Source organism: Nasonia vitripennis, chromosome 1 (assembly GCF_009193385.2).
Source record: "Nasonia vitripennis strain AsymCx chromosome 1, Nvit_psr_1.1, whole genome shotgun sequence".
Classification (NCBI taxonomy): domain Eukaryota; kingdom Metazoa; phylum Arthropoda; class Insecta; order Hymenoptera; family Pteromalidae; genus Nasonia; species Nasonia vitripennis.
In genome coordinates, this window is record NC_045757.1 from 14,876,304 (window position 1) to 14,891,861 (window position 15,558).

The 15,558-nt window shown below is 42.6% G+C and overlaps 3 protein-coding genes and 1 long non-coding RNA gene across 5 annotated transcripts; 2 read left to right on the forward strand and 2 right to left on the reverse strand.

Moving 5' to 3' along the window:
• Positions 1-231: 231 nt before the first annotated feature.
• On the forward strand, positions 232-1,637 carry LOC103316627. Its single transcript, XR_004227519.2, has 3 exons — positions 232-432; positions 510-546; positions 626-1,637. It is a non-coding gene; the product is annotated as an uncharacterized LOC103316627 (long non-coding RNA).
• LOC100121282 (RNA-binding protein 45) lies at positions 1,021-7,018 on the reverse strand. 2 transcript variants are annotated; one of them, XM_031929168.2, is made up of 7 exons: positions 6,865-7,018; positions 5,065-5,705; positions 4,829-4,943; positions 3,752-4,560; positions 3,449-3,678; positions 3,237-3,367; positions 1,021-1,345 (listed from the first exon to the last, which is right to left on the reverse strand). In XM_031929168.2, the coding sequence occupies exons 2-6, from the start codon at positions 5,264-5,266 to the stop codon at positions 3,254-3,256; spliced, it is 1,470 nt and encodes a 489-aa protein (XP_031785028.1). In that variant the 5' UTR covers positions 5,267-5,705; positions 6,865-7,018; the 3' UTR covers positions 1,021-1,345; positions 3,237-3,253. The 2 variants fall into 2 exon arrangements, with proteins under 2 accessions (XP_031785028.1, XP_031785024.1); XM_031929164.2 differs by lacking the exon at positions 1,021-1,345 and adding an exon at positions 1,466-3,061 and having other exon boundaries at positions 6,865-7,017.
• A 2,442-nt stretch (positions 7,019-9,460) lies between these two features.
• LOC100120510 (6-phosphogluconate dehydrogenase, decarboxylating) lies at positions 9,461-13,251 on the reverse strand. The gene is made up of 5 exons (XM_001600883.6): positions 11,999-13,251; positions 11,597-11,820; positions 11,262-11,506; positions 10,558-11,183; positions 9,461-10,291 (listed from the first exon to the last, which is right to left on the reverse strand). The coding sequence occupies exons 1-5, from the start codon at positions 12,007-12,009 to the stop codon at positions 9,949-9,951; spliced, it is 1,449 nt and encodes a 482-aa protein (XP_001600933.1). The 5' UTR covers positions 12,010-13,251; the 3' UTR covers positions 9,461-9,948.
• Positions 12,298-15,548, forward strand: LOC100121263 (ADP-ribosylation factor-like protein 5B). The gene is made up of 3 exons (XM_031929217.2): positions 12,298-13,599; positions 13,813-14,257; positions 14,327-15,548. Exons 1-3 carry the CDS (start codon positions 13,554-13,556, stop codon positions 14,373-14,375), a joined length of 540 nt encoding a protein of 179 aa, XP_031785077.1. The 5' UTR covers positions 12,298-13,553; the 3' UTR covers positions 14,376-15,548.
• Positions 15,549-15,558: the final 10 nt, after the last annotated feature.

A 15,558-nucleotide genomic window follows, 5' to 3' on the forward strand; every position in this document is an offset into this window, starting at 1 on the left:
CATAATAATAATCAATAAAAATAATAAATAATAAAGTAATATTAACAGCTCGAAGTACCTAATAGGTGTAAAATATAGAAATAAGCGAAATTGAAATTAAATTTTTTTATCAAAAATTACTATCTTTGGGTAGTAAAATCTAATATCTTAAAAGTATATGTAACCGATTTATAATGAAAAATAGTAAATATTACTATCCCAAATAGTAATTTCTACTATCAAATTTTTCTCAGTGTACTGCGCACGTAACGATCGTTGCTTCGCGTATATAAATAAGCGTAAGAGATATTGATAACCTCGTTACGGTGCGCCGCCGATATTTTCGTACAGCCGCACCGGATCTGTATATAAGTACTTGTAAGCATTTTGGCATCTTGTGTAACGTATACATATAATAACGTTCAAGCATTCAAGTTACGAAGCTGCGGAATTGTAAGCAGTTGAAAAGACACGTACATCTGTTGCGCCGTAGAAAATTATAAAACATATAACGTATGATTTTTTCCCAGCTCGTATGGTACGTGAAAATTTGTAAATGCACATCGGGTATGTAACAAAGAATATAAACAAATAACAATTACGAACTTTTGAGAACACTTCTGTTAATTAAATAAACGAAGTAAAGGCGGCTCGATCGAAGTATAAACATTGCAGAGACGACGATTGAAAGTCAAAGTGGCTCGAGGAAAAGAAGTCGCTAAAGTGGGTTTGTAAGTATATACAAATTATGCAGGTTTCTTGGTGGTGACAAGAGAGATGGAAAATTTGAATTGTGTCAAAAGTATAGGTTTGGGGTTTATGTAAATAAAGGATATTGAACTTGTTATGGCTATATCTTTTTTTATTGATTGGTAAATAACTAAAAAGGTAGATCTTGATGATCTAATGATAAAAGAAATTAGTGTAACGCGAGAATGATAAAAATCTTTAAATCATTTGTATGTTACAGCAACTGCAGACTTCCGTCTTCATTTATGACTAAAAATTAGCATTAGATTCAAATTAAGACAAAAAAGGTCGTTCTTTTTAAATTGAATGTATGCAATTCGTTTATTCCCATTGAACAAAACGACTCAAGACGTTTAAAAGTCACTCAACAAAAGTAACAATGCTACCATAAATAGCTTTATCTATTTGTAAAAAAACTACTGGTATAATTATCTTTATTACTTCAACAGTATAAAGAACTATGTCTATAGATTCGTTACAAAAAATAGTCTTTGAATGAGTCAGCTTTAAAATAGCTCTTTTTCTCTAAGCAGTAAAATAAAAAAATAACTTTATCAATAAGCTAATATCACAGTTGTCAGGTACTCTCGATTGGCGGATAATCCGTGGATCGTTCCTGAAAATGAAAAAGATATCGAATTAAAGTGAGAGCGGAGTCTGGATAATGCATGGATCATGGGAGTCTCGTCGTTGTATGAGAAGTATTAAAAAGTGATGTAAAAAATAAACCCTCGAGTAAATGCTTGTATACAGTTTGTATTTGATTCTGTATCTGTTGCGTATATCATTTCGTGACGGCAGAGTCACTGTTACAGTCATAGAAAAGCCGTATCTCGCTCTTCCTCAAGTCGCTCGGATTAGATTTGTATTAGATTATATAGATCCATCGGTTTCTGTTTTGTTTATAAGTATGAAAAATTATATAGCGCACGCGCCTTATTATTTTACTTATTTCTCTTTTTCTGTCGCTTACTCCTTCTCGCCTTCCCTTAGTTATAATTATAATAATTTACACTTTAAAGACGTTGGTGTGCAGTTTATTTTTTTTCTCGGTATTTCTCTCACATCTCTTGTATATTGTGTTGTACTCGTATCTGATGCCGTCGCACGTTTCACAGGTTTACAGACAGCAGATATTGCGATAAAAATCTTCCATTATAATATCGGATAGCGAAGAAATAATGATAATATAGAAAATTTGTAAATCGGCTTCCTCTATATGCTTACCCGCTATTATGGTATTCGTATATCTCTGCGAAAGTAACTAACTGTTGACGAGGCGAACCGGCAGGTATATCTCACTTGAATCTAATTTCTTTAAAAATACTCTGTATTCTGCATGACTTCATAAGCGTACGACTAATCTAATCACTAATGCCGCGTAAAACACCGATACGTTTTTAAAAAATTATTTATTTTAAACAAAAAATCAACTGTAAAATAATAAAGTAAAAAATACATGTTGGACGTCGAGAAGATACGCAGTTTCAATAGCATCTCTAGTCCAATACTCTTTTCTCTTCTACTTTAGTTTCCTTATGTAAAAGTTCATATACAACAACTTTTTTAGTCGAGATTGTTTATAGTAATTGAGACACTTAGCTTCGCTAGCCAATAGGTGAGTAACTATGTAAATCACATTTCAATTCTTGAGTTGTTTAAGAAAATAATCAGGAATATTGAGTCGATTTTAAATTAATTGTACAATTACGACTTGACTATATCTACACATATAAACTTCATACGTCAATTGTATCCACGTTTTCGTATTTAAATATATATATATAGTGTATATATGTATATTTATGAAAGTTCACACAAATATATAAATATATATATATATGCAATTGTATGAATTTTATAAAAAAATTATCAAAATACTTTCGAAAATCGTCCGCGTCTGTGGTTACTATTATTATTTTTTTTTTATTTTAACACGACAAATTTGTTCGCTCTATCTTCTCGCTTCATTAACTTTTTTCCTATTTTCGAATTTATTTTCTTAAAAACGCCTTTGTACATACTTCGTATGTAATTTCATTGTCCAATTACTGCTGTCACAATTATCACGATTGCGCGAAAAGTTAGAGCACAGGCACGCTTAAAAATAATACGTATTACCGTGATGTCCGGTGTCAAGTGTGATGATAAGCAAGTTTAAAGAAAAGTAAAAGTTTTCAGTTAATGTTGACATGTGACGAACGTAAACAACAGTTAATAGTAGGGATGGTCGTGGTAGTATCCTTCTGTTGCAGGCCCGACGTGGTCAAGTGAGTCTTTAAAATCGTCTCAATTCGTGGCGTGCGTCCTGCATTGTGTATTACCAGTCGGTCTGCGAAGACAAATAGAAATATTACATTTTCCCCATGAAAGTTCATGTTGTGTAAGCAATGACGATATCGAATAAAGGTTCATCTCTTGTAATAATATAAAAGTGCATTGGGTATTCACTCTGGCCCATTGCACTTCTCGTTTTCTCGTTTGTACGTCATGCTTGTTGTACTTACGAATCACTCTCAAGTCATTAATGTTCATCCTCGTCCATTCTCAATCGTTTCCTTCGGTCATCGCCGACATTACGCTCCTCGGCCTCCAAAACTTTCAGACGCGACCCGCAGATCTCTTGTCCGTGAAGAGCCTGGCAACAAAACAAGTCACGTCAGCGCGTGGAGAGGAAAAAAAGGCTTATATGCATTAGTGCGATTGTGCAAAACAATACCTCGATGGCTTTGTTGGCACTGTCAACTGAAGCGTACTTGGCGTAACCGCAATTTTTTCCAGGTAGCATGTAGACGTCGATTAGGTTACCAAACCTACAAAATGCGTCTTTCATGGCATAGATAGGAGGCACTGGAGGACCGCAAACTATGAAACATCGCTTCGCGACATCTGCATCAATACTGGCCATAGGTTGCATAGGAGGTAGTTTACAGATTGAAGGATCTATAACTGGAAAAGAATACAAACGTAAACATACAATATGTATCAGTAGACGCGGAGGACATTTGAAATTGAAACTTACTAGGAGCTGTTAGACCAGCCTGTTGAATGAGCGAAGTTGCTTGTGCAATGGTTTCTGCCAACTGAGCCAAATCAGTCCGTGCCGCAACAACGCCGCCTGGAGTTGTGATATTGTTACTGGGAATACCTTGCTTCAGACCAGGCTTTTGAGGTAATGCTCCTGTCAAGTCAGGTTTCACAATCATCCTGTGACCAAGGGGATACTCAAATCCGTGAAACTTTTCCCTTGCGTACGCGGCCGCATTGGGATTCGTGTAGACAACTGTGGCTTGGCCTCGTGGCATCCTGTATCTGGCATCTGTTTTTAGATGGCAGTAATCCATGCCAGGCACAATGTCAAAGAGTTTCCACAACTGATCTTGATTTAAGGCTGGATGTGCAATGACTTGAAGTTTGGTGTAACCTTCTGGATTGGGATAGTTTGTCGCTATTTCTAAACCGATACTGCTTTTACCATAATTATTACCATAGTTTGAGTTATTCGAGTTGTCGTAACCCATGGACATTCCATTACTGTACTTCTGATCAGGATCTGGCTTGGGTTTTTTTGGCTCGGCAAATACAGCTTTGTACTTTCTATCGCATTCTTCAAAGGCTCTTGCGGCACTGGATACTTTCTTAAATTTAACATAACCAAAACCTTTTGATTCATTTGTGCTTCTGTCCTTAACCACCGTCACATACTCAATGGCCCCAAACTTGGAAAACTCCTGCTGGAGCTCGCTGTCTGTCATGGACTTTGGTAGAACGCAGAATAACCTGACCCAGCGCTCCTCCTCATTCGTCTCTCTGACAGAACCTTGATCACGGCTGCAAACATAAATCAGAATCAAAATCCGAAAGACTAGTTATGGTCAAGTCTACTTTTTGGACAACTTCTACGCATACAATTAGTAAATCCAGTAGGAGGTGTCTGACTCATATACACCGGGACAGTTATTCGGCGATTTGCATAAGTGCTTTGTCAGGAAGAGCATGTAGACTCCGAAAATTCGGAAGCTAGGCTTGTTCCATTTTTTAACCCTAATAATAGTGATGTGCCCAAACAAACACACGCTTAAATAGGTATATAACTCACTTGGACGCAATCATGACTTTGATGGGTCTGCCGACGGAGCTGAGCATCTTGCCGTTCATCTCCTCGAGGGCGAAGGCGGCCTGGGACGTTTTCGCATACTTGATGTACGTCACCCCTGCAGATGGAGAGAGAGAGAGAGAGAGAGAGAGAGAGGGGAGATAAACGTAAATACTTCAGAAGCAAAAAATACACGCTACAATGATAATAAGTAATAAGTAAATAAACTCGTATCTTGCCTTTATTCTCGCCAGTGTTGCGATCCTTGACCACCCAGATATCCTCGATGTTGCCAAACTTCTCGAAGGCCTTTCTGAGTTCCTCCTCCTCGAGGCTTTTATGGCAAATGACGAAGAGCCGAGAATTCGGAGGGTCGTCGTTCTTGCACCTCAGGTCGGCACCGCCGCCGTAGTATTCTCCTCGCTCACGGTGGTCAGCCATTTTAGACCGTGTGTAGAGCTCGCACGCACTCGTCGACGGACGACGACTGTCTCTCTCGGCTCGCGGCGGCGACTGCAGAGTGCAGAGTTCCGCACTATAGCTATAGGTACTATAGAGAGAACGTACTAACGTAGCACACACTATGGCGCCGTCGATGCAAGGGGACTAGGGGAGAGCTGCGAGGCCTGCGAGTGCGATGCCGGCAGTCGTGAGCGCGATTGGCTGGCGGCTACTACAAGACTCGATGCTGCTGCTGGACGGATGAGATGCGAGCAGCTCTTGCTGCACACGTGTAGGGGCCGGCCGGACGCGGGACGACGTGCGTTCACACGCACACTTTATATATACGTATATCGCGCAAAACGTGGTGCGCCGCCAAGGGCTGCTGAAATGCGGACAGACGGACGTCTCTTTCTTCCCCTTCTTTCACGGCGCCGTCCTGCGATGGTACATGTAACAGACATACGGGGTGATTATTGCGTGTGTTGTGCACACATACATATATACACACGTGACATCGTGGTCGCCGTCGTTATTATCATTGTGATTATATTTGACGCTAGGAATAGGACGTTGGCGAGATCGATTTTTTGGTATACTTTGGCAGGAGCTGTACGCGCGCGGGTGAAGCCTATATATGTAAATAGTGCGCGCATATTTCTGGGAGACGGAGAGAGAGAGAGAGAGAGAGAAACGAGTTTTATGTAACGACGCGGCTGCGGTGCACGCTTTCGACGGAATGTGGCCGCGTATATACATTTTAGCGCGTATACGTGAAATTATGTAATTTTTGAGTATACTTTGTATCTCTCTCCAACTATAGGTAACTTATGCAGATTCATGTACGTAAAACTTATTTTTTAATGTCCTCTCGTATTTCACAAGTGTATTACAGGATCGAAGGTGGAAACGTCGTGTACGTATAAATAAACCGTTATGTCCGAGTATAGAGAAATATCACAAGCACAACATCTATACACTCGGTTTCCGTGAGTTTTCATGCGTCTGTCCCGGGGGCTATAAATAACTGTTTTTTATTGCGCGCGCGGTCTCCCTCTCTCGCTCTTTCTCCTTCTCTCTGTCGACAAATTATAGGCAATTCCGCGTTCATCGATCAGCAATTAAGCTGTTAGTCCGACGACCGAGCCGATTAAACGGCCCGAGTTCTCGAGTCGATATAGTGTGTGGACGTTATAAATGAATTTTCGAGTTGGCTCATGGTGTTTGCCGAGTTTCCGTGTCGCTGACAAGCAAAACCAATATTCGCTCTGCGCGTGAGCTCAAAGACAATTATATCGAGGTATACGCGCTTGTTGAAATTAGCGAGTTCGAAAAAGTTCAGACGAAAGGTCGCGCTCCGAAATAGGATGTCGGAGTCTACACAATATTATATTCCAATAAAATCACGCGTCGACTATAATAATAATCTTCAAATAGCCATTTGCAACACTCACTAAATTTCACTTTGAAAATCAATCAATACCGCGACGGCAGATATAGCTGGTGAAATAATCGCGCCTTTCGCTATACTCACACAAAGAAGCTTTGAAAAAAAGAACCTTCCGGTAAAAGTAAGTAATTCCCAAAAAAGAACTCACACGAGGCTTACAACTCGTCCAGCGGCGCGTCGTTGGTTGCACAAGTGTCGCCGACCGCACTTCTGATTCAATTACTCTCCAGCAGCGGCGGCGGTGGCGGCGTCACGCAGCGCCACAGTCTCCCTCCCTCTCGGACGCATATACGTCGCTGTATAATATATATATACAATATACGCACGCATGTACACATACGTAGTATATACGCAGGCTAGTCTAGCAAGGGTTGAAGAACCGGCGACGGAGGGACGAAAAAGAAGAACACGAGCGCGGAGCGCCCCTCGTCGCGACGCCGACGACTGCTCAGCTCTCTATACTGTACGTGTGTATGCGCGTGTCGTCGCGCTGCAGACGACTGAGTGCGTGTATAGCATCCCCGCGAAAGAGAGAAAGAGACAGAGAGAAGGCTTCTTTCTCTCCATCTACGTCCTCCTCGTGTTTTACGGCATCACCGTTAGCCAGCCGACGCCACTCCTCTCTCTCTCTCTCTCTCTGCGACCATACGGTTATGTGGAAAAGGAGGAGTAATGCGCGACTACCCGTATAGTATTAAGTATAATATCGTGTGTTTGCACATGCTGTGATGGTTGGTGACATTAACGACTTCGCGGGCCGCGGGCAGGACTTCCGGTCTGTCATGGAAGGGTTTTCGAGAGATCACTTTTTACGGGAATTTTTCGGACCGAGCGATGAGAGAAACGCTGTTTTGACCGCAGAATTATTATTAGATGATGGGTCGCCACGCTGCGGTCGGCTCGACTCTTGTGGCTTATGATTTTATGAAACACTACACCTGAGAACGTTGGACATTTTCTTATCGCGCAATACCTTCGAGATTTCTTCCGTATAAGCTCGCACCAACGACCCGAAACAAAAAAAAATAACAACAAAAGAAGGCAGTCTCTCGATCGTATCGCAGCCGTAAAATAAACAGTTAGCAGCGGAGATTAGCAAAACCGCTAACAAAATAACTCCATCGTTCCAAGGTGTCCATCCGCTTGCAACAATGCCATTGAAAAAAAAATACTTTCCGCTCTCGTTTCACCCAGAAGAGCGCGCGCCGATGAAATCTGTTCGCACCTCTCGTCTCGCTCGCGACGTAAAATCGGCGCACTTCCTCCGCTTACAGCAAAAAGCACACCGGTACATTCTATCGCAACGCAACGAGTCCGAAAAAATACAAGCCGCGCGCGCGCATACCTGCAGCGTTACCGGCAGCATTTCGTCGAGTCGAAAAGTCAACGACCCCTACTCGTGCTCACGTGTGTGTGTGTGTGTGTGTGTATGTCAAAAATCGGATAGGCCGCTGGTAATACATGTCCTGCGTGAGATTTACATAAAAATCTCGGACTCGCGTAGCCTGTTTGACGCCGCTTCTTCCAGAAACTCGTCTATTCTTTCAGCCGTTAAACGCTTGTGTACCGTTGCAGCCGCGCCCGCGGGCCAGTTTTAGTATTATATTATACACTCGCTGCGATATTCTACCCGTACTGCACTACACCGCGGCCGGCTTTTCGTTGTTACGTAAGCTTTGCGTCATAGAACGTCGTTTACTCGATTTTTTTTATTTCGTTTTGCAGCAACGCATTATGTATATAAAAAAAGCGCGCGCGCTAATTCGCGTAATTAGGCAAAAAAGCCTCTTGTTCCGCGAGACACTTAAAAGTTTCTTCAGCCAATTTTAACGACTCGAGAAAAAACAGCGCGCGCCGGTAACTTTCGAGCGTTTAAAGTTACAACCATCAGTGGCTTTTCCAGTCACTGCACTTCTGACAATATTCAGCGGCGCGGTGAGCTCTCGTATAATCGCGTCGGACGCCCCCCCCCTCTCTCTCTCTCTCTCTCTCGGAAAATTAAACGTCGCCAATTGAGCGCGAAATTCGCAAACCTCAGCGCTGCATTGGCTATTTCTCGATCATCCTATACACAGAGAAAAAAAGAGAAACGACGGATCTAACGACCGCGAGAGACACGCTCGTTTCAAGTGAAACCACCTAAAACATACAGCAAGTATATGACAGCGCTGCAGCAATTTTACGAGCCGTTTCGCTCGAAGGAGAGAGAAAAAAAATATCTCGACTGCGCATAACGAAAGTAAGCGCGCGTGTACACATAAGTACGCGCGCACGCTTTATAGCCGAATGTCGTCTGGAAAATCGTCGTCGTTCTTGTTTTCGCGCTGACTTTCTTTCCGCAAGCGTCACGCGATCGCAATTACTACATACTTTATATATGTATACACGTGCAATTGTGCAGTGCAAGAATGTTCTGGCCTTGAGTTCGAGCTGCTGCCTTAGCATTGCCGGCCTCGCTCTTATTTTCTTTTTCTCAGCTGACTCGAAGATTTTCACATCAGTTGTACGCGTACACGTGGCGTGTATATAATATGCAAATCGGCGCACGGGTCGTCGCGGTGCGAGTGTAAAAAAAGAAGAACAATGCGCGCGAGAGGAGGACACCGCAAGCATGCGGAAAACGATATACACGTCAATTACGAATGCGCATACGCAGCTGCATTCCTGCGTTCGAGGAAAAGAAGGCGAGTCGCTTAAATGCGCACATGAGAAGTGGTGTTGAGAAGATAAGACAAGCACGGAGATTATGAATAATCTAGCATGGAAATATAATTATTTATCAAAAAGAGATAATTATACATAATATTTAAAGTACGCGCGGAAAGTTCTTTTCGTTACATTTGTTTGTCATGAAAGGCAACCTATTTTTTCGTACCCGTACGACGCTGTATTACGCTTCGATACGAACTAATTACACCTGTTTTTCACTTATAGTTATTCATAAGACAGTTTAAGTTTTCCTCTACGACCCAGCGTAGAGCGACGCTTGCACACACATACATCATCTTACAGATTTTTGTTTCTGACAGAAATTCTATAATCGAGAGATCTCGAAATCGAGGAGTGAATAAATTAGATTAAAAGCGCTGCAGCTGCCTCGATACATGATTATCTAACTTGACTCTATTTACAAGTAAAAGCATAACCTTGATACAATTTAAAACAGCCGAAAAAACAACGACAAGCTCCGTTTGTTCGTCAGCTCATACACATCTACGTATCATCGTCGATTTCAAGCATCGTACGTCGACGCGGAGACGTTGCCGCCGTGGCCGGTCCAATTGGTATGGACGAATTTGCCTTCCTGGCCGAGAAGCTCGTAGGTATGCGCTCCGAAGTAGTCACGTTGGGCTTGGAGAAGGTTGGCAGGTAGTCTGGGCGCGCGGTAGCCGTCGTAGAAGGCCAGAGCTGTTGAGAGAGCTGGAGTTGGAATGCCGAGGTTCACCGCGGTGGAGACAGCCACGCGGATGCTGGCCTGGCAGTCTTTCATGGCTTTGGCGAAGAAATCGTCGAGCAGGAGGTTCGTGAGCTTGGGGTTCTTGTCGAAGGCCAGTTTGATGTTGCCCAGGAAGGCGCTGAAAGAATTTCAAACAGTCTTAATTTGTGGAGTGTTGAACTCATGTTTAATTTAGACGGGAGAAGTGAATATTTATGAATGCTTGTTATTGACCTCTCGGAGTACGAGATAAGGAATGCTTCGAACAGACCGTGACTTTGTAAAGAAGGTTACTACGAACGCTCGAGACGAGGCTATTTTTAATTACTAATTCTTTGAGAAATTAAAAAACTTTGCAACTGCATAGCGTTACGACATAAGTGGCAATTATATATTAATGCATACCTTCTGATAATACAGCCACCTCTCCACATGAGAGCGATGCCACCATAGTTGAGATTCCAGTTGTGAATTTTGGCAGCTTCCCTCAGAAGCATGAATCCCTGAGCATAGGAGATTATTTTGGAGGCATAGAGAGCTTTCCTCAGATGTTCCAAAAACTGTTTCTTGTCAGCCTGGTATTTGGTGTTTGGTCCAAGTAATACAGAGCTGGCTTCTATTCTCTCAGTCTTCAAAGCAGAAAGGCATCTTGCAAATACTGATTCTCCAATTAGAGTAACTGGTACTCCATAGTCTAAAGCTGAAATGGCAGTCCACTTTCCAGTTCCCTTCTGTCCAGCAGTGTCTCTTATCCTCTCCAACAGGTAACCCTTCTCATCTTTGTACTTGAGGATGTTGCTAGTGATTTCAATGAGGAAGGAGTCCAACTCTCCCTTGTTCCACTCAGTGAAGACATTGCTCATTTCCTCATTGCCAAGACCCAGTCCATCGCGCATGACATGGTAGGCTTCGCAGATCAATTGCATGTCTCCGTACTCTATACCATTGTGAACCATCTTGACAAAGTGTCCAGCACCGGTCTCTCCCACCCAGTCGCAGCATGGTTCTCCGTCTGCTTTTGCACAAATAGCCTACAAGGAAAATATAAAACTTTCAGTCAACAAAAAACTAAAAACTTCCAAGTAAATTTCATGATTTTAATCGTGTACCTGGAAAATTGGTTTGATGTGCGGCCAAGCCTTGGGGTTGCCACCAGGCATGAGAGAAGGTCCATACCTGGCACCCTCCTCGCCGCCGCTAACACCACTTCCGACAAACAAGATACCCTTGGCATCCAAATCCTTGGTTCTCCTCTCTGTGTCCTGATACTCAGAGTTACCACCATCAATAATGATATCGCCAGCAGACAGCAGAGGCACAAGCTTGTCGATAAAGGCATCCACGGCTGATCCAGCTACAACAACAGAGTAATTTCAATGAAACCCACACAACAACTCAAGGCACTTGCAAACTCTTGTTTATATTTTGAACAGAAAGCCATTACCTTTGACAAGTAGCATAACACGCTTGGGTTTCTTAAGTTTGGCTACCATTTCCTCAAGACTGAAGGCGCCGACAACTTTGGTGCCTTTGGCCTCGTTGTCCAGGAATGCCCTGACCTTGTCGGTAGTGCGGTTATACGCGCAGACGACGAAGCCGTGGTCGTTCATGTTCAGGATCAAATTCTGACCCATCACGGCCAGGCCAATCAGGGCAATATCGGCGACTCTGAGGAAACAGATTGCAAGGATTACGTTGCATTCTATAAGTATAGGTGTTCGCGGAAGAGAATAGAAAAAATGCTAATCACTCGCTCGCGATGACTAGGCGCTTCCGACAATGCAACTACACCGAAACTATACTTCTACAATTGTACTAAAATTGATAAAATGAAATATATACTCACGCTTCCGTCATCTTTGCTCCAATTAAGTCCTTAAAGCAAAACGAAGAATCAAGCGGTTCCTTTCTCAGAGCAACAAGTGTCAGTTTCGGCAGGAGCACTGGCTATAACACACCGCTCGGCTCACGGTAAGATCACCGTCTGTCGGCCCGACTCGACAGACTCGCGCGCGCGCGCGCGCGACCGCATCATCAGCTGAGGCGACTCTTGGCCAATCGCGCGGCGCTCGTTATCGCGCGAGTCACGGCTCGGCCGAATGATAAACGCCTGCGTATATATAATGTTAAGTGTACGTACAGTGTGTCCTCTTGTGTGACCACACTGGCACATTGGCAAGTCGGCGCCGCTTTTTCTCGTCAGTGAACGGACTCTCGAGGCTTTATTGAGAGAGATGTTACGTAAGCGCTCAGATCTTCGATCGATTGTTTCGATAATCGATTGTGCGGACGTGTCGATTTTTTTTCGTAATGCGTGCAGAAGAGTCTCGTGAGCGATAATAGCTTGTGCATTCCAGCACGTAGCTATTGATTATAGAATTAAAGAATTGTTCTTCTGAGCTTTTCGAATCTCCCGCTTGCGAGGGCGCTGCGAGCGCGGAATATGCCATGATGACGTCATTGCTCCGAATATGGAGCTGCATGTAACGTGCTTAGGTAGCTGATTGAGCTCGGCGGGTAAACAATCATCTGAGAGGAATTTACGAGCTGTTGGCTCACTCATTCGGAGACATATACCACAGTTGATCCACATATTTCAATGTTATATGATTTTTGTCAACTGGAGCGTCTGCACTGGTATTATAATATTATTGCTCCGAAACGCGACCACGTGACTACGTGCAGTAGCGAGCGCCAACTCACGGTCGCAAAGTCGAACCTCGCCTAACATCCTATATATGCATGAATCGCACATTACATATATCTATATATACGTGTACAGTGTATACTCGCAGCTGGAATACTAACTCGCTGTGTAGTGTGTACCCGCACGCCCGCACATCATATACGTGCGAGCGAGTCTCGAGTAGCAGGCTGTCTACAGACGATCGCCTCTGAGGAACGTCGTCGTCTTGTATATTCGAGCCGAGGAAAAAAAAGAGAGCTAAACGCCTTCTGTGCAGCAACATGTCGCCGCGAGCAGCCGCAGCAGTCGATCCGCTTGATTAGATTAGGTCAGCGCGCCTGCCCACACAAACTATACACAGTCGAGTCGTATGTACGATACGTTTGGTCTGTCCCTCCATGAGCCAGTGCTACTACTTATACTCACTTCCTCTTCTTTGTGAAACTCACGAAGAGAAAGTCGCGCACGAGTAGACTCGTTTCCTCGGGAGGAAAGTTTCGGTGTACGCAGATGCCTAGGCCCAGCGAGAGTTTGTCCACCGCGAGTGACATAACCGAGCCGTCGTGACTAAGTATGATAGGGCGGCCTGGATTTGGGACCTCGACCTTCGACAGCAGCTACGGACTACTACTCTGAGAGGAAGACTTTGTTGCTGCGTGTTGTGCTGAGATTGGGAGTTCTGTCTTAGAGAGCTAGCTGAAGTATAGGCGTCAATATGGGGCTTTTGTTTTCCAAACTCTGGAGCCTGTTCGGGAACGAGGGTGAGTTGCTGAGATTCTGGTTTCTTTGTTGTGAAGATTTTGGCATCAGATGGTAGAGAAAGAGAGTTTTAAAATAGCACGTTCTGGTTTATTTTCTCTTTGTTTTGCTGAGCTCTCTACTTATTGTCTCAACGCTGCTACAGCAGTATTTGCTAAATAAGCTGTACGTGGATTGCAAATATTTTGATTATTGACGTTTGCATTCTTTTACAGAGCACAAGATCGTCATGGTGGGACTGGACAATGCTGGGAAGACCACCATACTTTACCAGTTCCTGATGAACGAGGTTGTGCACACATCGCCCACTATTGGCTCCAACGTGGAGGAGGTTGTCTGGAAGAACATACATTTTATTATGTGGGACCTGGGTGGCCAGCAGAGCTTAAGAGCAGCTTGGTCTACGTATTACACTAACACAGAGTTTATTATTGTTGTGATCGACAGTATGGATAGAGAGAGATTAGGTGTTATTAGAGAAGAATTATATTCTATGTTGGAGCGTGATGAACTTAACAAGGCAGCTGTTTTAGTTTATGCGAATAAGCAGGACTTGAAGGGGAGCATGTCTGCTACAGAGATATCAAGGCAGTTGGATTTGACATCTATAAAAAAGCATCCTTGGCACATTCAAAGTTGTTGCGCTTTAACAGGAGAAGGGTGAGTTGAGATTCTTTTCAATTGTGAATAAGATTCAAACTTTTATTTAAAAGACATATCCATTTGTAGGCTATATCAAGGATTAGAATGGATTGTTGGGCGTTTGAAGAAGACATGACGCATGATATAGCAAACAAATGCACGTGTGATGTCATGTGCAAGTGCTCATAGGGTCATACACTTTGGCAACTACCAAAAATTCCAGCTTTCTTTCTGAGCAGTTCAAATAGAGTGTGACTTTCTGAAGGCAATCGTATGTTTGTTGTTGGTTAAAAAAAAAAAAAGAAAAAGTTTCCATTTGCATTTTGAAGAGAAGAACGCTGGCTCGTGTTAGGTATCAATCGCGATTGCATGGGAAAGCACATTCATGTATATAGTTTTGATATTTGCACGTTACAAACAGCAGTCTGCTGTGAAAATTCCGACGCTGCTCCGTCAGTGTTGGCAGAGGCCCGAGACTTATCGGCGTCCTCGTTTATGCATTAAACAGATTTGCTGACCAAACGTGCAATGCATCTTGTAAGACTTCCCGACGAGGTTAACCAACGAATCCAAATGAAAAACAGAAAGAAAATAATTTAAAGCGAAAAACAGGCTACTCTGTGATACGCAACGATTTAACGATGAGATAGTTGTCTCACTGAGCTGATCCAGAGAGCAGTATTATTTTAATCAATATAGTTCATTGTACATTCACGATTTTTATTTTAATATAATTTTTTTTAAGTGAAGAAAAAATTTAGAGAAACTTGCTGAGCAACCTCCATTTATTCGTAAATCCAATAGATTTTATTACCACGCATTGATTAAATATGCTCAAAAGACGGCTGTCTTATCGCACATCTGTTTAAAGCATAGGTGGTATATCTACTAGTTTTGTGTTGGTATAGAAATACTCCAGCTGGATAATTTTAAACGTATATATTACATTATTGTATGAATTAACGGCAAAGCGGAAATACCACGGGTCGACGACTAAATTTTAGCAACAATTGTCTAGCAAATGCAAGAATGAAAAAGTGATGGTTAATTAATTTCTCATATTGAGAAAAAGATCATTCGACGATCTACGATTATGAGATTTTCCTTTTACTAATTTTATTTTTACTTGTATACGTTCTGTCTGTTCAGTTATATTGTATCCAATAGTAATTGATAAATTATATTTCTATATACATAAACGACTAGACATTTTATATTCCGCTGATTGTAACAGGCATATGATGGATTAAAGTAATTGATTTATCGAAAATGAAACTCTGAGGTGACAAATAAAAAAATATCACGATTATCAAGTACAT